This window comes from Gymnoscopelus microlampas (genome assembly GCF_963454915.1).
Source record: "Gymnoscopelus microlampas genome assembly, chromosome: 6".
Taxonomy (NCBI): Eukaryota; Metazoa; Chordata; class Actinopteri; order Myctophiformes; family Myctophidae; genus Gymnoscopelus; species Gymnoscopelus microlampas.
Window position 1 is genome coordinate 1,143,742 of NC_139943.1, and position 24,636 is coordinate 1,168,377.

Sequence of the window (24,636 nt, forward strand, 5' to 3'; positions counted from 1 at the left end):
GGAAGATCTCCAAGAACAAGAAGAAGAAGCTGAAGAAGAAGCAGAAGCGTCAGGCCGAGCTGCTGGAGAGACGCATGCTGGAGATCGAGGCGCTGGAGCGCGAGGCCGAGCAGAAATCCACCAATCCGGACGAAGCCCAGGAGGAGGGGGAGGACGACGGGGAGGAGCGTGAGGAGGGGGGAGGAGGTACAAACTGTCACCGTGGTTACGCACAGTAATCAGTAATCTCCCCGATCGCAATTATTTGAGATAATCGCAATTAGTCGTCAGAATCGTTTCCATTCATCTGTATGAATTATTCTCTTCAAAAATACAGAAAATAGCTGAGCTTGTAGATCAGCTATTTTCTGAAAGAATCAAGTTATTAAATATATGGCCTGGTGCCGGTCATTATCAGTAATGTCCTACTATATATTAAAGAAACCTCTGTCCGTCAGCCAGTCTGTCTAATCCACATTTTCCTCCTCAGTGGGTTGAGCAAATGATCTGAACTTGCACACGGACATTAGCATAATGCAGACAGTGCAACGTTTTTGTTTCATAAAAATCCACCGTAGAGACATGATGTTATGAGACACTTTCTGTCAATACATTCCGTGCAGGTGATTATTTTTCTAAGTGTCAGAGTTTGGAAGCGCTTGTTTTCATCAACACAACGTCCTGCTGCCTCCTGCATCATGTGACATTTAGAAACAGGTGGTACGCAGGACCGTTGAGTGATTTACAACGAGCGCTTCCAAACACTTAACGCTCCATGCTGCTCAATGTTTTACCACTGTCCAAAACTTGAACTATGCATACCCAGCACTTAACCTAAAAGTTTGGCTGCGCACATTGCCGGGTATGGACTAGTCTTTGTATATTTAAAGGTAGGGTAAGTGATATTTTTTGGTTAAAACAAAAAGTATTTTGTTAAAAGGTTAAAGCTCTATATTCTGATAGTAATCATTGCTATAGAGTGTTTGTTCAGTAACAGGAGTCTCCCCGTCTCTCCAGCTCTTTAATAAACAGAAAATACATTTTTCGGTAGGTGTCAAAATCTCAGCCAATCAGGAGAAAGTACCCATTTTTAAGTTTAATTTGTATAGTGTTCCAGTTCCAATTTTTCCTGCTCATTTCTTAGTGTCATCACTTCCAATTTCACTGGTTTAATCTGTATCCTGATTGAGTTCTCTGTCCTGGTTGGATAAAATTGGAAATTAAACTGAAACTGAAACAAAAATGCATTTTCTGTTTAATAAAGAGGTGGAGAGACAAGGAGACTCCTAATACTGAACAAACACTCTATAGCAATGAGTACTATCACAATATAGAGCTATTTAACGCTTATTTTAACCAACGCAAATCACTTACCCTATACCTTTAAGTTATTGGTCATATCTGACTCGTGCAATTTCCGTTTACAAAGCCTACAAGGCAAACAGAAATGTCCTTTTCATTCATACTGTATGTTCCAGTGTTCAACGGCCAAACAAATCATTCATCTCAATTGTTTGTCACGACAATGAATCATCGACTGAAACCTCACGACGGTGTCGTCCCTACAACAGGAGGCGTGTCCGGCACAGGGGGGGGGGGACGCGCCGGGCACAACACAGAGTCTTCATCGTCCTCCTCCTCCGCCTCCCCTCCGCTGGCTCCGGCCACCCCGGCCGCCGCCGCCGCCCAGACCCCGGGCGGGGGGGGTCCGCCGCCGCCGCCGCCGGGGCCCGCCATGGCCGTGGGCGAGAGCGACGACGATGAAGAGGAGGACGAAGAGGACGGAGAGGAGGAAGACGACGAGGAGGAGGAGGCGGAGAGGGAGAGGCCCACCAGGTTGACTAATCATACATGTGAGTGAAACCCCCCCCCCCCCCCCCCCCCCCAGCTCACTCAGATCAGCCAGCCAACACAGGGAAGGTTCCAGGGACCCCCATAAGAGAAGATTTTTCACGGCTCTAGCAGTGATTCTCAACCATTTTTAATTTCAAGGACCCCCCAGTTTGACATGCATTAGGCTATGGACCCCCATTTAATGGCATTTCTTTAATGGCATTTTTCATGTCTGGGACCCCAATTCATGTTGTAAAATCAATATTAATGTAACTATGAGAGTGTACAAATGGAACCAAATGGACCCGTTAGGGTCCATTTGGTTCCATTTGTACACTCTCAGAGTTACAGACCCATAAGGGTCCATTTGGTTCCATTTGTACACTCTCAGAGTTACAGACCCAGAAGGGTCCATTTGGTTCCTAGCCCGTAGCACTTCACCATAGCCATGATGACCACCATGCAGGCTTATGCAAAGGTTGATTTAGATTACTGATAAGTTAGAATATATGGACACGGGTCCATAGCAGTCGGTAACGCTGTCGCCTCACAGCTAGAAGGTCCTGGGTTCGATTCCCGCCGGGGACGCTGTGGGCGTGTCTTCTCCTCCGCGCCCATACCCAGGGTGGGGTTGGCGAAAGGGCCTACTCTGTGTGGAGTTTGCATGTTCTCTCCGTGTCTCCTAGGGTAGTTAATACCCTCACAAAAACATGCAGTAATCCTGGTCTCTATACCGCCTCCCCCATGACGGCCGGGGCGCCTGATGGAGGGGAAGGGAACTAGTTGGAATAACGTGTTCCTTCCACGGGCTACGTCCTACCGGGGAAACTCCCCCCTGTCAGGTGACAAGAAGGTCAGTTGGCTCTCATGCATTGAAGGAGGCATGAGCTCGGCCCTGGCCTCCCTAGGCTGGTGAGGGGAGTGTAGTGCCCAGGATCACTTACAGTAGAAAATTGGCACCGGGTGGAAAAAAAAGGGTTACAACATCGAGGGATAAAAATGTAATAAAAATAAATAAAATAAATGTGATTTAGATGTATGTTATGTAGACAGATGCCAGGTTAATTTGTTGACCTGGCATCCGATAGTTTATATAGTTTCAATGTATAGATTATACATTATTTTTATATTATACTGTTTAGACTGATGCTAGATTCTTGGTTTACCTATGACCCTAGATTACTGACATTACTGTCTCTATGCATGTTGAATAATTTAGATTTTATTTTTTTTATCATAAATCTTCTCTTCTGGGGGTCCCTGGCACAAAACCTTTTCAGATGGGGGTCCGCGGCCAATTGCATATCAATTTGGGGGTCCTTGGCATGACAACATTTGAGAACCAGTGCTCTAAGTGCTGCTTATGGTAGTACAGTACTATTCAAAGACAGATCCAGAGTTATGACCAGAAATAAATGGCTTATAAATAATCTATCTGATCCAATCTGGCTGACATGCGTTGGTGTGTTTGTAATGATTGTAAGGCCGTTGAATTAAAGGCCTGGGACATCTCTCAAACCTACAGTACCTTAGAGTGGCTGGATGTACTGTAAGGGATGTGATGTCAGGTTAGACTGCATGTGTACTCGTTCTGTCAGCGACTAGAAAGGAGACTTTATGAAGCGGAGCAGAGCTTCTGACAGCCCAACGTGGGGCTGTCAGAAGTGTGTGTGTGTGTGTGTGTGTGTGTGTGTGTGTGTGTGTGTGTGTGTGTGTGTGTGTGTGTGTGTGTGTGTGTGTGTGTGTGTGTGTGTGTGTGTGTGTGTGTGTGTGTGTGTGTGTGTGTGTGCCTCAGCATTCATACATTATGCATAATTATGTGTGTGTGTGTGTGTGTGTGTGTGTGTGTGTGTGTGTGTGTGTGTGTGTGTGTGTGTGTGTGTGTGTGTGTGTGTGTGTGTGTGTGTGTGTGTGTGTGTGTGTGTGTGTGTGTGTGTGTGTGAGAGAGAGACAGTTGCCAGGCAGGTGGGTGTTTCTCTGCGTAGGACTGATTTAAAACCAAACACCCCCCCCGCCCGTCTCTCTGTTTGTCTCTCAATCGCTCTCTCTCTCTCTCTCTCTATCTCCTTTTGTCTCTCGTCCTTACACCTCTCAGTCTCGCATCATTTTACTCCTTGCTGTCTGTTTCACACCGCCTCTCCTTTCCATCCCACTCCCCTGTCTCTAATCCACAGGAGCCACCGTACATATATTATATATACCAGTGGCGTGCACAGACATTTTGAGGGGCAGGTGCTCAAGTAAATTATACTTTTTTTTGTTTACTTGGTCTGCTCTTTTTTCCCTCTACACCTATAACTCTTTGCCAAAAATAGCCGATCTACAAGCCCACAACGCCTCGCAGCGCGAGGCGTTGTGGGCTTGTAGATCTGCTATTTTTGGCTAAAGTTCTCCTCAGAAAAGGGATGCTAGGTTTCGAGTGGTTATGGTAAAAAGAAAAATCATATCACATAAAGATTTGGCGGACCCCCTGTAGTAACTCTGAGGACCCCCTAGGGGTCCCGGACCCCCTGTTGTAGACCCCTGCTGTAAACTGAAAAAAAAAAAAAACTTTTTTTTTCTTTTTTTCAAAAGGGCACTTCTGGTCAAGAGGGCAAAGGGCAGGTGCTCTAGCGCCACCTAGAGTCTATCTGTGCACGTCCCTGATATATACTGTATATATATTACATATATTATATATATACTGTATATATATTACATAATTATATATACTGTATATATGGGTTATTCCAGAATTGCGGTTACATTTTGAGTTTTGAAAGAAAACAGAAAAAAAATGTTTTCCATTCATATTTTTCATTCTCAAAGAACACACTTTGAATGTACATTTTATGTATTTGCTGATCTTAAACATATCTTTATAGAGTACAGAAGTCATGACGTCACATCCCCTGGTTCGTAAAGTCATTTCTCTATGGAGAATAACATTGGGTCACCTTAGAATCGTCTCATATAAGAATTGTGTTCCATAAATAAACAAACTGTCTCTGTGATATTGTCAGGGAGGAGGTTCTGTATCGTTTATGATAGTCAGTCTCTTATATTTGAAACAGTCTGTTTCTGGCGAAAATGTAACTAATTTGGCGGAAGTAACATTATCGTTTTCTCACCGTCAGTTGATGCTTCATATCCATAAGAGTCAAACCGCCGGGGTCATTTGTTTATTTTTGGAACACAGTTCTAATTTGACGCGATATTAAACACGTCTATGGGGTTGGAAAACCGCGAACCAGGTAGGATTAGGGTTTAACATTTTCCGGGAAATAGCAAATTTTAATTCCCGGGAATTTTCAGACCTTTTCCTGGGCTTCCCGGGAATTCCCGTTAAAGGGTAAAAAAAAAAAAAAGTGCACACTAAAATGCATTTATATGTAGATACTTAAATAGCCAATTTTACATCGAGGTGCCCAAATGTCCCTATTGTGTCCACCTATGAACTTGCACTAATAATGACTTAAGTTGATTTTTTAAATCATATAAATATAATATATAAATATAATATAGTGCCCTGGCGGAGATCTGCCCTGTTGCGCAGCAGCGGGTGAAGACAATTAACTTAAACAAGGAGCTGCGCTGTGCACCCAAAACGCACTCAAACAATGTCAAACTCTAGCTGCTGAAATAAACGTTCCATTTGTATCATTTTTGACAAGAGAATTTGCAAAAGGATTATTTATTTATTGTCCATCAGAGCGCAGGTGAGGTCACAGCTTATCTCTACTTTTGTAGGATATTGATTTGATAGCCTAAACTTGTAATTTGTTTGCAGTTATTAATTTATATTAGGCTACTTGCTGGCTATTAAGACTCCATTTTGGGATGTTGGCTGTATGTTGTCAAATGTATTAATCTATATTTTGTTGTTGATCAAATGTCGGGTTTTGTAGTGTGATTTTGATGTGCACATGCATGCGCTGCCACTGACAATTAATGAGACAGACAGCTGTTGTGCAGTTCACTTGTTCTACTGGGTAGTTCTAGTAAAATGGTAGTTTGAACGTTCTAAAATGCAAGTGTAGGTAGGGTAGGCTACATTAATGATGATAAAAAAATCGGACCACATCGGTCTAATAGCCTACTTTCTCTCTCTCTCTCTCTCTCTCTCTCTCTCTCTCTCTCTCTCTCTCTCTCTCTTTCGCACGCGTGCGAGTCGCACGCGCTCTCTCTCTCTCCAGCTCTCCAGTCTGTCCTCTCTCTCTATCAAAAGCATTGCTTGGCTTGCGCGCATTTTAAGCTGGAATATAGGCTCGAAATCAAACCTACCTACTGTTTATGCAGCGTTTCACTTGATGTTGAATCTCAATAGTCAACTGGTGTCTACCGTATTGACAGCAGAGGAAACAGTGAAATCAGCGTGCGCAGGGCAGACATGGGGCATCACGGCCACTTGTGTTTTATTTTGTTCATTACTGTTACATTCAGTGTGTCCCATATTGGTTCACAACGGGACGATGGGACCCTGCCCTGTTCGGCAACCGGCAAGTAACTTGGCTAATTATAATAGTAATTCCTCCGCGCTGTAGATAGGCCTTTCTACTAATTAGTATTCATTTCTAACAAGAAAAAAAAAAATCCCGGGAACCAAAGTCAGTTCCCGGGACGGTAAATAACCTCGGGATTCCCGGGATTCCCGCATCCCGGGAATCCCGGTGTTAAACCCTAGGTAGGATGTGTAAATTAGGTCAGACTTCGGTGCTCTATTACGATGAAAATCTGCTAAAATGATTGGGTCAAATTTTTATAGTTTTATATAGTACGAAAATTCATTACGACTTGAGACCGATTTCAAAGACAGTGAAAACAACCGATCTACAAACCCATTTGAAACATTTCTTTTTTTCCCCAATGTTTGAAATAATTAAAATAATTGTAGGAAACAAAAAACAAAAAAACAAAGAAAGAGGATATTTACATATATATATATATATTTTAACCCTATACTAACTCTTTCTCCGTGTGTCTGGTGTCGGTCAGCGGCGGCTCTCTCTCAGGAGCAGCGTGACGCGCCTCCTCCAGTCGACCAGCAGGAGGCGGAGGAGGACGACGAAGACGATGACGACGACGATCTCACCCCCACCGCCGCAAAAGACACGCCCTTCTTCCCCCCCACCACCAACGCAGAGCAACAACAACAAGAAGAAAAAAAAGAAAAAGAAGAAGAAGGAGGAGGAGGAGGAGAAGGCAACGGAGACGCAACGCAACCAGAGGTAGAAGAAGAAGAAGGAAGGGAGGAGAAAGAGAAAGACACACAGGTACACACCACGTCACAATTATTACATAATCACCTGTGTCACAATTATGACATAATCACCTGTGTCGCAATTATTACATAATCACCTGTGTCACAATTATGACATAATCACCTGTGTCACAATTATGACATAATCACCTGTGTCGCAATTATGACATAATCACCTGTGTCGCAATTATTTGAGATGATAGCAATATTTTTTCAAAATGATTACATAATCATGCCGCCGCCGTCTTGTGCACGCTACGCTACGCTACGCTAAGAAGCACACACAAAGCGTATGTGCGGACTTCATAACACACTGTTAATGTCAGCTCCCAGTAGGCCTACGCTTTAAAAACCAACAATGCAGGACGTTAGCTTCCACACGACACGTTGGCAATTAAGCCGTTTACACGCACTGTGGGCTCATACATGGCATGTACTACATGCGTGTGCACTGACAGACAGACAGTCACACTACTGCATCGCTCCACTAACATGTCCGCAATGTAATGGCTTATTTAGTGTTTGCAGTAAACTGTAGGCGACAACAGGGGTCTTCAACGTTTTCAGCCCAAGGACCCCCTCTCTGAGAGAGAGATGAGGCAGGGACCCCCACCATATATTGCATAAAACTGTAAAAGCTAAAAGCTTTTTCATAGATGTTGTATTCATGTTACTGTGTATTTTCAGACATTTAACCACTTTAACCGTCAATACTTAGTAAACTTTCACTCTGTACTTAGTCTGCTTTTTTCCCCCCTCTCTTTGCCGAAAATAGCCGATCTACAAGCTCACAACGCCGAGGTATTGTGAGCTTGTAGATCGGCTATTTTCGGCTTAAGTTGTCCTTAGAATTGGGATGCTAGGGTTGAAGTGGTTAATGTAAAAAACTAAGTTCATATCACACAATGATTTGGTGGATCCCTGTAGTAACTCTGAGGACCCCCTAGGGGTCCTGGACCCCCTATTGAAGACCCCTGGTCTAAAGTCTAAATGGCCACTACATACAAGTTTGTCCGCTAAATACTTTGGACGTCTGTAGACAGCAGAAAGCCAAGTTGTGTAAGTCAAGAAAGTAATCCATAAAAGCTTTAATGTCAGTGAACTACATCGCGTCATTCTGTTGACACGGGTGTCTGTTACCATAATTGAGGATTATGCGTCAACTAGGGCATTAACAGAATAATCAGATATTCGAATATTCGACTATCAAACCGACTATTCGACTATCAAACCACTATTCGATTATTCTATAAAAAATATATATATATATTTCGAATACTTATAGGTCGAATAATTCGAATGCTAAAAATCACTATTCGTGAATGCCCTAGCGTCAACACGCATATCGTTCTTGTCTTTATCTCAGTGTAAAACATGTCAGACAACACGTGTCGTAGTCGTAGGCTACTCCTTTACCATCTAAAACAAACTCAGCCCATGTGACATCAGAGGCCTCGCTGCTTCCTTTGATTTCCTTCCATTTTTGGGTCTTTTTGTATTTGTTGGGTTCGTTTTTTTCCCCCCCCATGACACAGCACAAACGCATTTGCCTAGCTTACCCTATGCTTAACCCATAGAGCGTGCCAACGTGTCGTCACCATGGGGGGGCGTGGCATTGGGCAATGTTAAGTCAACCTGTTTTTTTTACCCCTCAAAGATGTCCGCCGCTACCAAAAGACACTTGTTGACGCCCCTTCAGGATTTTTGGCACGCTCTATTCAGACCGGGAACGCATCTCTGTTTTTTTTATTTCTTTGGGCTATTCAAAAATAGCAGATCTACAAGCTCATAGTGCCGCACTATGAGCTTGTAGATCTGCTATTTTTCGTGAAATCGTATATATTGAATATATATATTTTTAAAGTGAACATGTGTAACTCAAATCGTTGCTTCTGGGGATTCTACAAAATGTCTTCTAAATCCTAACAGTTTTTTTTTAAATGTATTTGGCCGTGGACCCCCATCTCAAAATATTTTGTTCCAGTGACCCCCAGAAGTTGTAACAGAGTTAAAAAATGTTCGCTTTGAAAAATACATATTTAGAGATTTGCACAAATTGTCCACGATTAAAAAAACAAAAAACAACCTGATCTACAAGCTCATAGTGCGGTGGCGCGCTATGAGCTTGTATATCTGCTATTTTTGAATAGCCAAAGACATCTTAAAAATGACACAGATGCGTTCCCGGTCTTAAAGGGTTAAACACAGCCCTGATGATTACATAATCGCCTAATCACTTTTTTTTTCCTTTGTTGCATAATCGGCATAACCATTTACATGTTGATCTACAAGCTCAAAACGTTTGAGCTTGTAGATCAGCTATTTCCGCTATTCATATAAAGTTATTACATCTATATAACGTTAATTGTCATGTCTGCTTTGTTTTTACGAAGCCTAAAAGCCTAAAAGCCACAGAAATGACATGAAGTCGTTGATGGAAATCATTTGAGCGACAATAGGCTCTATGCACAGCAGCCATATTGGAAAGAAATTGGGCCTCATCTTACTTCCTTCACAGGTGTTACCAATGATACTAATGAAGGCTCTGTTCCATTCTGGTCAAACAGAGTCAGGGTGCTGATATTGTGCATGTTGGCTCACTGGAAACACTAGTGGGTCTCAAAGTGTGGTCCAGGGACCCTCATGGTTCCTTGAGAGGGTGTAACTCTGAGAGTGTACAAATGGAACCAAATGGACCCTCCCGGGTCCATTTGGTTCCATTTGTACACTCTCAGAGTTATGGGGGTCCTTGAAATTAAAACGTTTGAGAACCACTGTGCTACACTAAATGGAACAGAGCCTTCATTAGTGTCATTGGTAACACCTGTGAAGGAAGCAAGGAAGGGGCCCAATTTCTGTCCAATATGGCTGCTGTGCATAGAGCCTATTAATCGCAGAGTAAAATGTCATAATGTCGTCATGACAACACTGACCGTGTCATCCCTACACACAGGAGGAGGAGGAGGAGGAGAAGGAGAAGGGAGATAAAGAGAAAGAGGAGAAAGAGGACAAAGAGACCGTGGAGCCAAAGAACAAGAACACAGCGCAGCAGGAGGAGGAGGACGAGGAGGAGGAGGAGTCAAAGACTCAGGAGGAAGAGGAAGACGAGGAAGACGAGGAGGACGAGGAGGACGACGAGGAGGACGAGGACGAAGAAGACGAGGAGGAGGAGGAGGAGGAGGAGGATGACGACACGACGGCGGAGCCGCTGACGGAGTCGGTCAGCTCCCCCGTCAAGCTGTTCAACAACAACAACAACTACAGCGTGAAGACCAACGGACACATCCTGTCTGGCTCCGGGACAACGCTGGCCCCCCCCGGCCTCCCCCCGCCCAACTCCACAAGGTCATTAAAAATCACACCCAGTGTGAAGTGGGCGGTGTGTGGTCATCACAACATGACTCACTTTAAAAAAAGGATCAATGACTTTTTTTAAAGTCCATACTGCTATTCATAGGGCTGCACATGTGTCATGTGTTTCGCTAGCCAATCACAGTCCTGAATTTGCTAATTCAGCCAATCACATTACAGTTAGTGGTGATGACACTAGCTGTAATGTGATTGGCTGACTTTGCAAAAGTATCGATTTGCATTAACAATGGAAGGGTTAAGGGGGTAAACAAATCTTTTGGTCGGTGTCCAAAACTCACTTATAGGGGGCGGCTACACCGCCCCAAAAACCACTTAAACCCAGGGGTCCCAGGGGTCTAAAATATCAGGGGTCTTCAACGTTTTCAGCCCAAGGACCCCCCTAGCTGAGAGAGATGAAGCAAGGACCCCCTCTATATTGTATAAGATTGTGTTTCAGATAAAACATGGCATTTCCCTCTACACCTACAACTCTTTGCCAAAAATAGCCGATCTACAAGCTTGTAGATCTGCTATTTTTGGCTAAAGTTGGGATGCTAGGATGCTAAGAAAAGGGATGCTAGGGTTCAAGTGGTTAATGCAACAAAAAAAAAATCATATCACACAAAGATTTGGCGGACCCCCTGTAGTAACTCTAAGTCCCGGACCCCCTGTTGAAGACCCCTGCTCTATATGGTTTACCCGGAGTCCCTCAGGGCTCTGTGCTGGTGTGTGTTCTGTTTTCTGTTATTGTCGGGGGAAAGCTTTCGCTGAAAATAGCCGATCGACAAGCGGCCGTTGCGTGACGCGCTGTGAGCTTGTCCATCTGCTATTTTCCTGCGAAAGCAATACGGAGGCTGGGGTTTAAGTGGTTAACAGTTTTTAATTTCTTCATTCGTTTAGATTTATTCATTTATTTATTTATTCATTTATTTGTTTTCGTTTTGACTTTAGTTAGTTAGGGATAGTTTTTTTCCTTTGTTTTTTTTTCAAGAATATTGGATCAGTAATGCGACAAAATTTCACAAAAAGAAAAGAAAAGTAATTGATAGAAAATAAATATGGCGGTGAAATATCCCTTTAAAGCAGGTTTGCTCGTTATTTTTTTTTATTTCTTGAAAATGCTTAGTTTAATTTAGTTGTGTTACAGTATATGGGGTACTCAGGGATGAGATACAAAAGGCACGTTGTGAGCTTGTAGATCTGCTCTTTTCGCATTTTTTAAAGAAGAGCATTGCATACTGACAGACTAAGGACTGACCTAAGTTACTTTTAGTCAGTTTTGTAAACACACAATACAGTTAGATAATATATATAAATATGTTTTGGTAAAGCCTGAATTGTATTTTTATTCCAGTCAAATACAAATGTTCGATTCCCCCCCCCCCCCCCCCCCCCGGCACCCTCTTCCAGCCCCATCCAGGTGCCGCTGCTCTGCCCCCTGGTGGAGTCGGAGTTGAGCTACACGGACCGCGACAGCTCGCTCAGCTGTGGCTACGAGCTGTTTAACGGCGAGCTGGCCAGCTCGCCGCCCGTCATGACCAACGGCTCCAACGAGCGGCACCGCCGCAGCAACGTGCTCCGCCTACCCGACCTGCCCCTGGACCCGGAGCCGGGAAACCCCTTGCCCCTCGGCATGGCGGAGATAACAGCCGGCAACAACGGCACGCCGCTGGCGGACCGCAGTCGCACCGTGTCGTCTTCCAGCACGGGAGACACGCCCAAAGGTGACAAAGGTAAGTCTTGCTTTATAAAGCAGTGGTTCTCAAACTATTTTGTGTCAAGGTCCCCCAAATTGATGTGTATTTGGGCGTGCGGACCCCCATCTGAAAATGTTTTGTTCCAGGAAACCAAAAAGATTTGTGTATTTTTTTTTTAACCCATTAAGACCTGAGGCCGATTCTGCAAAATGTCTTCTAAATCCTAACAGTATTCTGAAAACGTAATGTTGCTTTATCAGTGGTGCTCGAACTTTTTCATGTGAAGGACCCCCAAAATGGTATGTATTTGGCCGTGCGGACCCCCATCTCAAAATATGTTTTGCTCCAGGGACCCCCCAGAAGCAAAGATTTGAGTCAAAAATGTTCGCTTTAAAATAATATATATATTCAAAGATTTGCACACATTTTAAATTTGTTTCAAAAATATCAGATCTACAAGCTCATAGCGCGGCACTCGCTATGAGCTTGTAGATCTGATATTTTTGAATAGCCAAAGTGTAAAATAATGCTTTTTAGCTGAAATCTAGGAAATGACACAGATGCGTTCCCGGTCTTAATTGGTTAAATTGCAGATGTGCAAGCTTGCGCGTCATCTGATATTTTGTACAAAAAAAAGTTAAAAAATGGAAATACATTACAATACAGTGCATTCTCTGAAATAACGCGTCAAGGATAAGAAAACACAAAGTCAGACTTATTTCCATTGTTGTCCTTGGTCTTGTTGTCACAACAAACTATGAGTCAGGCTTTAGTCTGAACGCCTTCACGTGTTTCCTGTTCAAATCTACTGCTGAGCCAATCGCAACGAAGCTACGGCAAAATGAACTTAGCCTGGTAAACCCCCCCCTCCCTCCGGAAATCTCATTTGCATTTGATTTCTGGGATCTGGGATCGCTCAGGGAGTAAAGCTGCCCGGTCGGCTGCGTGTTAGAAGAACCAATCAGCGGCTTCTAGGGGCGGGATCATCCAATCACCTGCCAAGTAGCTTGAAAAAATGAAAACGCTGTCTGTCATCGATTCTGCTACCGGAGTCTCAGATGGAAGTAGAGGCTGTGAAACAACATGTGTGTCATAAAGCTTCTTCCATTTGAGTCACAGGTTAAAATGAACTGGAACACCTTCTGAAAGCAGGGACTACAGTTAGTAGTTACTATGCACAGAGCCTATTGGAGCATAGTGTTATGAAAGGTCCCGGTTTGTTAGTACGTCATTTAACCCTCTGCTGTCTGACACCCTGTCCTCTCCTCTCCTCAGCCAAGGCCAGGGCGGCGGACCTCCTGGTGAACCCACTTGACCCCCGTAATGCTGACACAATCCGAGTCAAGATCGCCGACCTTGGCAACGCCTGCTGGGTGGTGAGACACACACTTCCTCTTAACTATGGAGAGAGAGAGAGAGAGAGAGAAACCTACCTATACAAACACCTGGTGTTTTGACAGATGCCTATTAATGGTCTACTTCCTCTCCTCTCCCCTCTCCACAGCACAAGCACTTTACGGAGGACATCCAGACCAGACAGTACCGGTCCATTGAGGTGCTGATAGGAGCAGGGTACAGCACCCCGGCAGACATATGGAGCACTGCATGCATGGTGAGAGAGGAGAGGACACCGGTCACCCACACCATGCTTTATACATACATATATATATACATATGGAGCACTGCATGCATGGTGAGAGAGGAGAGGACACCGGTCACCCACACCATGCTTTATACAGTACATACATATATATATACACAGGGGTGCACATAACTGGTGCGCAGGTGCGCACCCAAAATAAAAAATGCGCACCACATCAGGCGACGCGAGGCGCTTTTGCGCACCAACAGCTGGGACAGGAATTTCCAAGCTTTTATTTTTTAGCAAAACTAAAAAATAAAAGCCTGGAGATCGAGGCTAGGAATTTACTTCCTGAAGCCACACTCACACAATCACTCTAAAGCACCCGTCGGCCTCATGACATGTACAGCCATTAGGCACAGGGGTAGAGATATGACTCGCGTCGCCTCGCATCGCCTCGCATTGCCTCGCTGCGTGCACGCAGCCAGCAGCGGCTGTTAGAGGCACTCGTCACCGATGATGAACGCACCGTAATGGTGCAAAATATGCCGTGAACGTCCCAATCTGGCGGATGAAATCAGCGCAGCAGCACAGGGCACCAACCTTGGGGGCTTTATCTAACAGCGTGAGAAAAAAAAACGGCGAAAATCGGCGGAATTTAGAAGCAGAGCGTCCTTTTTTTCTCCCCCCCCCCCCTCCCCCCCCCCCGTTGACAAAACTGTCCGGCGGGCACCGTGCTGAACCCCCCCCCCCCCCCGTTGACAAAACTGTCCGTGCTAAACCCCCACCACCCCCCCCCCCCCCCCCCCCCCCCCCCGTTGACAAAACGGGGGGGGCGCCATGCGCACCAAGTCACATGTCCAGGTGCTCTTCTGCGTACCAGACCTAAAAAGTTATGTGCACCCCTGTATATACATATATATATACATATGGAGCACTGCATGCATGGTGAGAGAGGAGAGGACACCGGTCACCCACACCATGCTTTATACATACATATATATATATACATATATATATATACATATATATATATATATATATATACATATGGAGCACTGCATGCATGGTGAGAGAGGAGAGGACACCGGTCACCCACACCATGCTTTGCATCAGGTTTATTACAGTTCACTAAAACTAAACGAAATAACCAAAACTAGAACTGACAAGACTTTTTAGTTAACGGAAATACAAACAAAAACGAGGCTTGCAAAAAAGATGAAAAAAAGAAAGATAACTAAAACTGTATGAAAAGTACGGAAATACAAACAAAAACGAACTGAAACTATATCGTGTGTTTTTACAAAACCAGCTAAAATGAACTAATCATAGAGAAAATAGTTTAGTTTTTGTCAAAAACAATTACAAATAGGAAAAAATGCCAGACAGTAGCTTTGTGTTGTCAGCTTATAGATCGTCTATTTTCCCCGTTTGACACCATTACTGTTACCATTCTACTGTATGATTACGTACTATATATCTCTGCTTCTCAACCTGTGGGCCCGGGCCCGCTGCTGGACCGTGAGGGTATTACAAGTGGGCCCCCAAATATTTGTCAAAACACAAAGATTTTATGGATAATATAATGAATTCACAATTGATTGACTGATCATAAAGATAAGCAGGTTCTGAAAATGCACGTGACCCACCCATCTGACCACTTAACACGGTAGCTGAAAGGCTGCCGTGTTAAGCGGTCAGATGGGTGGGCCGCGGACGCTTCCAAGAATTTTCCAAGTGGACCCGGATCCAGAAAAGGTTGTGAACTACTGCTATATACATCCATGACTTTGTCCCGTCTCTCCTAGGCGTTTGAGCTGGCCACCGGCGACTACCTTTTTGAGCCTCATTCTGGGGAGGACTACTCCCGTGATGAGGGTACGTGTTTTTACTTTAAAACACTTTTCATCTAACCCTGAGAGTGCACACAATTAAAGGGAGGGTTAGTGATATGTTTTGGTCAAAAGGTTTTGTTGTTAAAAGGTTAAAGCACTATATTGTCATAGTAATCATCGCTATAGAGCACCAAAGTCTGACCTAATTTACACATCTTACCTGGTTCGCGGTTTTCCAGCCCCGTTCTGAATCCCCATAGAGACGTGTTTAATATCGCGTCAAATAAACTAATGACCCCGGCGGTTTGACTCTTATGGATATGAAGCATCAACTGACGGTGAGAAAACGATAATGTTACTTCCGCCGAATTAGTTACATTTTCGCCAGAAACAGACTGTATCAAATATGAGTGACTGACTATCATAAACAGTTTGTTTATTTTTGGACCACCACAATTCTTCTACGAGACGATTCTAAGATGACCCAATGTTATTCTCCATAGAGAAATGACTTTACGAACCAGGGGATGAACGAGTGACGTCATGACTTCTGTACTCTATAGCAATGATTATTAAATGTTTTGGTTACTTTTGTACACAGTTGAAAATAGGTAAAAATTATACTCTCAGATTAACGTTTACCATTTATTATTTACAAAGTGATACAAAACCAAAGTTAGCGTTGTATGATTGTATGTGGTTTTGACTGATTGATAGATGGTATCATTTGTGCCATTGAATTTATATTAATTTGAACACTTTTGGTTAATGATGATAACTTTAAGCCGTCTTAATTGACAATGAGCCATTGGTTCCAAATGACTCATTAAATGAGCATAGTGTACGCTAGCCTTCCCTCACCCCCCACATCCCCCTATCCACTCACTGTCTACCTTAACGAGGCGAGCACACCAAGCAATGAGAACTAGAACTAAATATGTCATTTTAAAAAGGGGTTCTCAAAGTGGGGTCTCTGGGGAACGCCAGGGAGAAAAATGAGGAACTGCTTAAGCTATGCCTTAACCCATTGAAACCTGGAACTGTGTCATTTTTAGATTTGAGCTAAAAAGCATTATTTTACACTTTGGCTATTCAAAAATAGTAGATATACAAGCTCATAGCGCGGCACCGAGTGCCGCGCTACGAGCTTGTAGATCTGCTATTTTTGAAAAATCGTGAAAATGTGTGCAAATCTTTGAATACTTATATTTTTAAAGCAAACATTTGTAACTCAAATCTTTGCTTCTGGGGGGTCCCTGGAACGAAATATTTTGATGGGGGTCCACGGCCAAATATATATAATTTTGGGGGTCCTTGACATGAAAAAGATTGAGCACCACTGATATAGAAACACACGTTTTTCAGAATACTGTTGAGATTTAGGAGACATGTAGAATCGGCTTCAGGTCTCAATGGGTTAAGCTATGCCTTAAGACCCTAAAACCAGGAATAGACGACACTTATGCAATGTCGCCACATTACACTTTCCAACACCCCAAACGACATCTAGTCTCATATCACAATATTGATGTAATATTATCAATATTGTGATATTATCGATATTTTTGCCCAGCCCTAGTGCCGTTACAGTTATAGTCATATCTTGTGCTTGGTGTGGACAGCCTCTTAACAACTATCCTGTCATCTTACTCAGTGAAATAACTCTGTGTTTCGTTCCTCATCCACACATAAGAGAAGCTCTCTCTCTCTCTCTCTCTCTCTCTCTCTCTCTCTCTCTCTCTCTCTCAGGGACGTGCACAGATAGACTCTAGGTGGTGCTACAGCGCCTGCCCTTTGCCCTCTTGACCATAAGTGCCCTTTTTCAGTTTACAGCAGGGGTCTTCAATAGGGGGTCCTCAGAGTTACTACAGGGGGTCCGCCAAATCTTTATGTGATATGATTTTTCTTTTTACCATAACCACTCGAAAGAAACCTAGCATCCCTTTTCTGAGGAGAACTTTAGCCAAAAATAGCAGATCTACAAGCCCACAACGCCTCGCGCGAGGCGTTGTGGGCTTGTAGATCGGCTATTTTTGGCAAAGAGGTATAGGTGTAGAGGGAAAAAAGAGCAGACCAAGTAAAACAAAAAAAAGTATAATTTACTTGAGCACCTGCCCCTCAAAATGTCTGTGCACGCCACTGCCCTCTCTCTCTCTCTCTCTCTCTCTCTCTCTCTCTCTCTCTCTCTCTCTCTCTCTCTCTCTCTCTCTCTCTCTCAGGGCTTCACCTGTTCTCACTTCCTCTGATGTTAGATCTCACGTTGCCTTTGCCATCATTACACAGCAGACCTCTGTTCACACGTCATTAGTCTTGTCTGTGCAATGTGGCAATAAGCTGACATCACTTCTGACACAGCATATCCAAGCTTGCAACGAGAGACGTGTGATTTTCCCCCTCTCTCTCTCTCTCTCTCTCTCTCATTGAAGCTTAGTTGGTGATCTAAAGCCTGAGTTATGTCTCGTTGTAGACAGGTGTGGCGCATCGAACATAGCAGAGTTAACTCGTCTCTGTCGGGTGGAAACCTCATATTATGTCCAAAACTGTTACTTTTCAGGATTAAAATTCAAAAACAGCTAAAGTACTAAAGTACTAAGCACTACTTTTCATGCTTTTGTTTGAAGCTGTAGCCTGATCAAGCAGGGCATTAATTTACAGAGAAAAAATAATATGCAGATAAAAGGTTTAAAAAATCTCAGTGTGACACCGATGCACAACTTAGTATGTATAAATCAGGTTTAACAGTACAGGATAATGTCCTAGGTGTTCATTTAACTCAGAGAATGTTATGCACTCCAGAGTTAACTTAAACTACATTTAGGATGTCACTGTGTGCAGAAGTCAGTTTGGATACAGTTGTTCTCCTTTGCATCTCACATGGACCCCTAACACTGACTCTGTCCCCTTAACTCTGTGCCATGTCTGTGACTCTGTCTCTCTCTCTCTCTCTTTTCCCCCTCCTTTATCCTTCCTATCTTGTTGTGATGTCTCCCTCACCTCTCCTTTACCTTGTATCCTTTTCCCCAAATTTGTGCTTGTTTTTTCTCTTTCCGCCCGCTTCCCTCCAACTCTCCCACTTTCTTCTCTTTTTTTTTTAACTCCCTTCCTGCTCCTGTGCTTCCTTCTCCTCCTTCCTAACCCTCCTCCTCGTCCTCCTGCAATTCTGTCCTTTTGTTTTGCCTTCCCCTTCTTCTGTTTCTCCTCCTCCTCCCCCCCCTCCCTGCCCTCTCTCCTCCTCCGTAGACCACATAGCCCACATCATTGAGCTTCTGGGCTGTATACCGAGGCACTTTGCGCTCTCCGGAAAATATTCCCGGGAGTTCTTCAACCGAAGAGGTAGCGCTGCCCGGAGCGCGGGTGGGACGGTGGCGCACACAGCGGCCAGCCTGGACGGACATACAGACAGACACTGACAGACTGACACACTCATTTACACGTCATTGCACACATACAGTACATACAGATGTGCCACTTCAAAACTTCACACGTCACTGTTCTTTCCCTGAAAGTGCCCTGAAAATGCATTTTTTCCTCCCTGTTCTGCCCTTAAAAATGCACTGTTTTGCCCCTGAAAAGAAGTTGTCACTACACACCCCCGTTTTTCCCTTCAACAGACATATGGATGTCTGTTGAAGGGAAACACAAAAGAATGTGTGTTGAAGAAGGTGTCAGACTCATTATGAGGTGAAAGGTGATTTGAAGAGGTCCTTGACCAATTGCTCAAATTAATTAGCATCATAAAAGCAGTGATCATCAAAATAATTCAGCATTTTAAATGCCCTTCTTTGTCCCTCTTATTGCCCTGGGAATCCCCTGAAAATGTACTGTCTTGCCAATGGCAGGACATTTGAAGTTTTGAAATGGCACATCTGTACGTGTAATGACGGGAAAGCTCTGAAAACGTTGGCTGTAGAGCCCGGCTGATGCTGGACTTTTGGGTCAGGTGCCGATCATGATTTTGGGGAGTCCCTTGTTTTGCCTGAAAAAAAAATGTTTTCAGCTTAAAATATTGAAATGAATTTGAAAAGAACATTTTCCTTTAATTAAACAATGAACATACAAGTACATATAAAATACACAAACTGAACTTTATTTTATTTGATCAAAAATAGCCAATCTACAAACTAACACGTAGTTTGTAGCCTGCATAAGTGCCGATGCCAAAAGTCGTATCGGTCGGGCTCAAGCGAACACTCGCAAACAATTCGGTCTCTTTGTCAGAATCAGTTCCATCTCCACTATGACAGAGCTCTGTAGTTCTGTCCATCAGTGCGTCTGTCTGTCTGTCTGTCCGTAAGCCCAGGAGAGCGCGGCGTGCCCGTCAGTCTCACACTGCAGCCGGCGTGCCTGTGCGTACCGTACGTACCCGTGTGCATGCTGTAATGCTGCTGTCCCGTGCCTGTTCTCTTGTGATGTCATGTGATGTGGTGCGTGTGTGTATATGTGTGTGTGTGTGTATATGTGTGTGTGTGTGTGTGTGTGTGTGTGTGTGTGTGGTGGCGGTGATCAGACCACATCGCTCTGATCATGGAGCTCCTTGGGAAGGTCCCGCGCAAAGTGGTCGGCGCCGGGAAGTACAGTCGAGAGTTTTTCTCCAAGAAAGGTAAAGGGACACTGGGTGAGCGGCTGGCTGGTGTAGTAGCTCAGAGAAACTATAGGATACCAGGTAAACGATGAACCTAGCCTCTGTCTAAACCATTGGTTCTCAAAGTGGGGTCCGGGGACCCCCAAGGGTCCTTGAGGGAGCTCCAGGGGGTCCCCAGCTATATGATAGTTAGGAACCAAATGGACCCTTATGGGTCTGTAACTCTGAGAGTGTACAAATGGAACCAAATGGACCCTAACGGGTCCATTTGGTTCCATTTGTACACTCTCAGAGTTAAATTAACATTGATAATACAATATAAATTGGGGTCCCAGAGATAGAAATACCATTAAATGGGGGTCTGTAGCCGAATGCATGTCAAACTGAGGGTCCTTGAAGTAAAAATGGTTGAGAATCACTGCTAGAGCTGTAAAAATCTTCTCTTATGGGGGTCCTTGGCATATCTTTTCAAATGGGGGTCCGCGGACTAATAAGTGTCAATTTGGGGGTCCTTGACATGAAAAAGTTTGAGAACCACTGGTCTAAACAACATGCTATCTAAATAACATTATGTGTAGTTTAAACTATAGGATACCGGGTAAACAGTGAACATTCTGGGTTTAAGTTTGTGTTTACTTGTATGTATTTAACCAAAATCAAATCAAATCATATCAAATTAATGAAGTATGAAGCTGAGAACAAAGCTATGTTTGGCCCCTTTAACACAAACATACAATATACAATTATTCACTTTACTCTCTTTGTGGATTAAAGGTAGGGTAAGTGATTTAGTTTGGTTACAATGAGTGTTAACTAGCTCTATATTCCGATAGTACTCATTGCTATAGAGTGTTTGTTCAGTAAAAGGAGTCTTCCATGTCTCTCCAGCTCTTTATTAAACAGAAAATGCATTTTCAGTGCTCTCTCCTGATTGGCTTAAATGTTGTCACCTAACTGAAAATGTACTATATTGTGTTTACTAAAGAGCTGGAGAGACCCCTGTGACCCAACAAACGCTCTGTAGCAATGATTACTATCACAATATAGTACTTTAACCTTTTTAACAAAAAAAAGAAGAATACACAAAAATATCACTTACCCTACCATTAATCTGTTAATCTGAGTTCCCAGAAGTTTTCGCCAGCTCTGGCGAGGAACTTCTGGGCCAGAGCCCTGGTATTTGTAGGCGGGATGTACCTTACGCTCTGAATCTGAGCGGACACGCCTCTTACCGGTCTGAGAGCTGTGCAACTCGTCTAAAAAGTCCGACGAGAGGCAAACAGCAGTACACAACAATGGCGGCCGAAATTTCTCAAGGGGAAATTGCTTCCCGTCGATCCTATTTAGATGCAACACCCACTGCATGTGGATCCCGCCCCCTTTTCTTCATTGGCTGTTGATTTGAATCACAACGCAGTGGCCGCGCCCCTGCTGTCCAAGCTCCGACGCTAACCCTCCCAGACTATTAATCTGTTATATTGATAGTTTAATATTCCCACTTGGCAAAGTGTACATTTAACTCTTGACACTGTAGAAATGGACCCTTACATGACCCTTACATTTAGAGTCTCACACTGAAAATAGCCAATCTATGAGTTGTGATCTTGTCGATCAGCTATTTTTCGGTGTACTGTACGTGCAATACACAACCAAACCAGTCATGAAGCTCCATAATGTAGGACTTTTGCAGTAGATTCACCTTGCTGATGCAGAGTAAACTCCTCACTAGACAGCGGCGCAAAACTAAGTATAAATCAGCCCTAAGTTCTTGAGGTGTGTCATATATACCTTCTGCACACGGTTACTCCTGGTAAGTGCGTGTATCTGTGTTTAAAAGGACCGTTCACGCCAAGCACTATAACTATCTTGTTCTCAATTGTCTTAGTTGTAGCTGTGGTGTGGACTCTTCCATCCAACTTGACTTACAGTAGATCAGGGGTCTTCAACAGGGGGTCCGGGACCCCTAGGGGGTCCTTAGAGTTACTACAGGGGGGCCGCCAAATCTTTGTGATTTTTATATTGACCACTTCAACCAAGCATCCCTATTCTGAGGAGAACTTTAGCCAAAAAATAGCAGATCTACAAGCACACAACGCCTCGCGCTGCGAGGCGTTGTGTACTTGTAGATCTGCTATTTTTTGGCAAAGAGGTTTGGTGTAGGGGGAAAAAAGAGCAGACCAAGTTTACTTAGTATGGACGGGTTTATTTGGTTAAAAGTCTGAAAACACATTAAAATGAATCCAACACTGATGACAGTGTCTGTCAAACAAGTCTATGAAGCTATCTATGAAATCTATGAAAATATTATATTCTATACAATATGTATATTGGGGGTCCCTGCTTTATCTCTCTCTCAGCCAAGGGGTCCTTGGTCCTTGAAAACGTTGAAGACCCCTGCAGTAGATAGATTTGTTTAGTTATAGTTATATTTCTTGGTGCGAATGGCTCTCAATACGACCTTTCTCTCTGTCACGTCTCCTCTCTCCACTCTGCCTGCTGTCTGTCTCTCTGTTCATAATATATTCTTCATAGCGTGTCATGAGAATACATGCTGAATGGCACTAAATATTCTGCCTTTGATGTTTGATCTCATTGGCAGATCTGAACTCGGCACTTGATGTCTCAATGCCTCCCTTTTATCTCTCCTTTCTGTTAATCTGGTCTGACTCTCTCTCGCTCGCTCCCTCCCTCTCTATATCGACTCGTTGTGTCTGCCTGTCTGTCTGCCACGGGACGTGTCCTGCTGTCCAGGGGTCTCTCTCTCTCGTCGACCTGTTTCTTTCATGATTTATCGTCACTGTCAGGGTGGAAACCTTGTATGTTCCAAAACCGTTGCTTTTTAGAAAATGTCAAAAAAGAACCTGCGTTCCAATGGATCCATTGTAGTTATTATGTTGTTAATACAATAATAATACTTTTGCTTGGTTAGATATTTAGCTTATAGAAACGGCAGGCTTTCTATTCCTGGAAAGTTTGCATGCTATAATGGAAGCCATTGTTCTCGAGTTAATAAAAATCTAAATAAAAAAATCTAAATCTTGTTTAAAAAAGAAAAGAAAAAGAAACCCTGCCCAACAATGATGTCACTGGTAGGTGTGTTTCTGAACTGTCCACAGACCGTGTAGAAATAAATGGCACCATTTTATCATGAGCATTAAAACACAATGACTGCCAATCGCGTAGATCTACGCGAACCGATTTAAAGCCGCAGCGTGCCAGTCGCGTAGATCTACGCGACTCGCAAATCCCATGTTAAATCGAACAAGTGCAGATTCCGGATTTTTTTTCTGCCCTTCCGGTTCCGGGGGGCCGACCGGAAACGAAATAAAACTGGTTCCGGTTTTCTCGCTCGCATCCGTTTCCTGTCTAGGAATCAACTTTGCAAGCGGTTATCTCCCTTGTGGTTTTGCTCACCGCATCCACCAGTCTAACGTTATCGTCTATAACTTCAAAATGGAGGCACGGATCGACTCGCAGTTTTCGCTGTTTGTTTTTCACGGATCCCGTGTTTGTGTCGAACCAAATGAACGCGTATTTTAAACGGATTTAGCGGGGGCTATGGCGACATGAAAAAAAACAAAAAAACAACAAAAAGAGCTTGGCACTGGTAGGTACATTATAAGATTAACCTCTGGCGTTCAATGTAAGGACCAATTATATGAAGATAGGTTGACAATTGGTGAAGTCAACCTTTAACCACTTGTTTCACTTTCAAACTCTTTCCAAAAATAGCAGATCTACAAGCTCACAACGTGAGCATGCAGATGAGCTACTTCTGCATGACACAGTAGTATGACAAAGTAAGGCCTTAATTTATGAAAAAATCACACCCTGTGTGAAGGTAGCGGCGCCTTTGATACGTTTTGTCATCGATATGTGTTTATAATGTGTTTATAGCCACGTGTCACGTGAAGCTTGACATTACATTACATTACATTACAGTCATTTAGCTCTAACTAGTGTGTAAATTCAACAGCTGAAGGAACCCTGTATTCTGCCTGAGTCACCTAGAGACAGTTTGAGTATATTTTCTTATAATAGCAGGTTGCTTTAAGTAGCTGTACTTTGTTCTAAAGTGTCAGTGTTGTGTAGTTTGTATAGTTGTAGTGTTGTGTAGTTGTATAGTTGCTTTAGCTTCTAACTAGTTGTTATTTAGCTTGCTCTATTGCTCAGCTGACAGCCTATTAAAGGCACTTTGAACTGAAGACTTGTATAATTAGGGGAGGTGCATTCACAGTGTCAAGGTGTTATAAGCCAGCAATCACTTTGTTGACGGGTCTGACCAATCAGAGCGTTGACGGGTCTGACCGATCAGAGTGTTGACGGGTCTGACCAATCAGAGCGTTGAACACGGACAAAGTCAGGTATAGAGCAGGATAGCGGCTCTATACCTTTTTTAGCGGTTTTATATATATACGGTATGTATATATACCGTTTTTAGCGGCTAGCGCCGCTAAAAACATAAAGCTGACATATGGAGAAGCAAGGTTTCTGCCCAACGGCAACGTTCTGATGACACATGGATGAGACCATGGGAA

General features: G+C 43.6%; 1 protein-coding gene across 2 annotated transcripts in view; it reads left to right on the forward strand.

Moving 5' to 3' along the window:
- srpk2 (SRSF protein kinase 2) overlaps positions 1 to 24,636 on the forward strand; it is a 105,176-nt gene that overhangs the window by 75,814 nt on the left and 4,726 nt on the right. Inside the window, exons 9-17 of one of the 2 annotated variants that reach the window (XM_084060414.1) lie at positions 1 to 186; positions 1,551 to 1,832; positions 6,787 to 7,064; positions 10,005 to 10,396; positions 11,813 to 12,135; positions 13,375 to 13,475; positions 13,604 to 13,711; positions 15,490 to 15,559; positions 20,024 to 20,116. The exon at positions 1 to 186 is cut by the window's left edge and continues 4 nt beyond it. In XM_084060414.1, the coding sequence (XP_083916540.1) occupies positions 1 to 186; positions 1,551 to 1,832; positions 6,787 to 7,064; positions 10,005 to 10,396; positions 11,813 to 12,135; positions 13,375 to 13,475; positions 13,604 to 13,711; positions 15,490 to 15,559; positions 20,024 to 20,116 (1,833 nt within the window). The remainder of the gene's footprint in view (positions 187 to 1,550; positions 1,833 to 6,786; positions 7,065 to 10,004; positions 10,397 to 11,812; positions 12,136 to 13,374; positions 13,476 to 13,603; positions 13,712 to 15,489; positions 15,560 to 20,023; positions 20,117 to 24,636) is intronic. The other variant, XM_084060415.1, reaches the window with a different exon arrangement.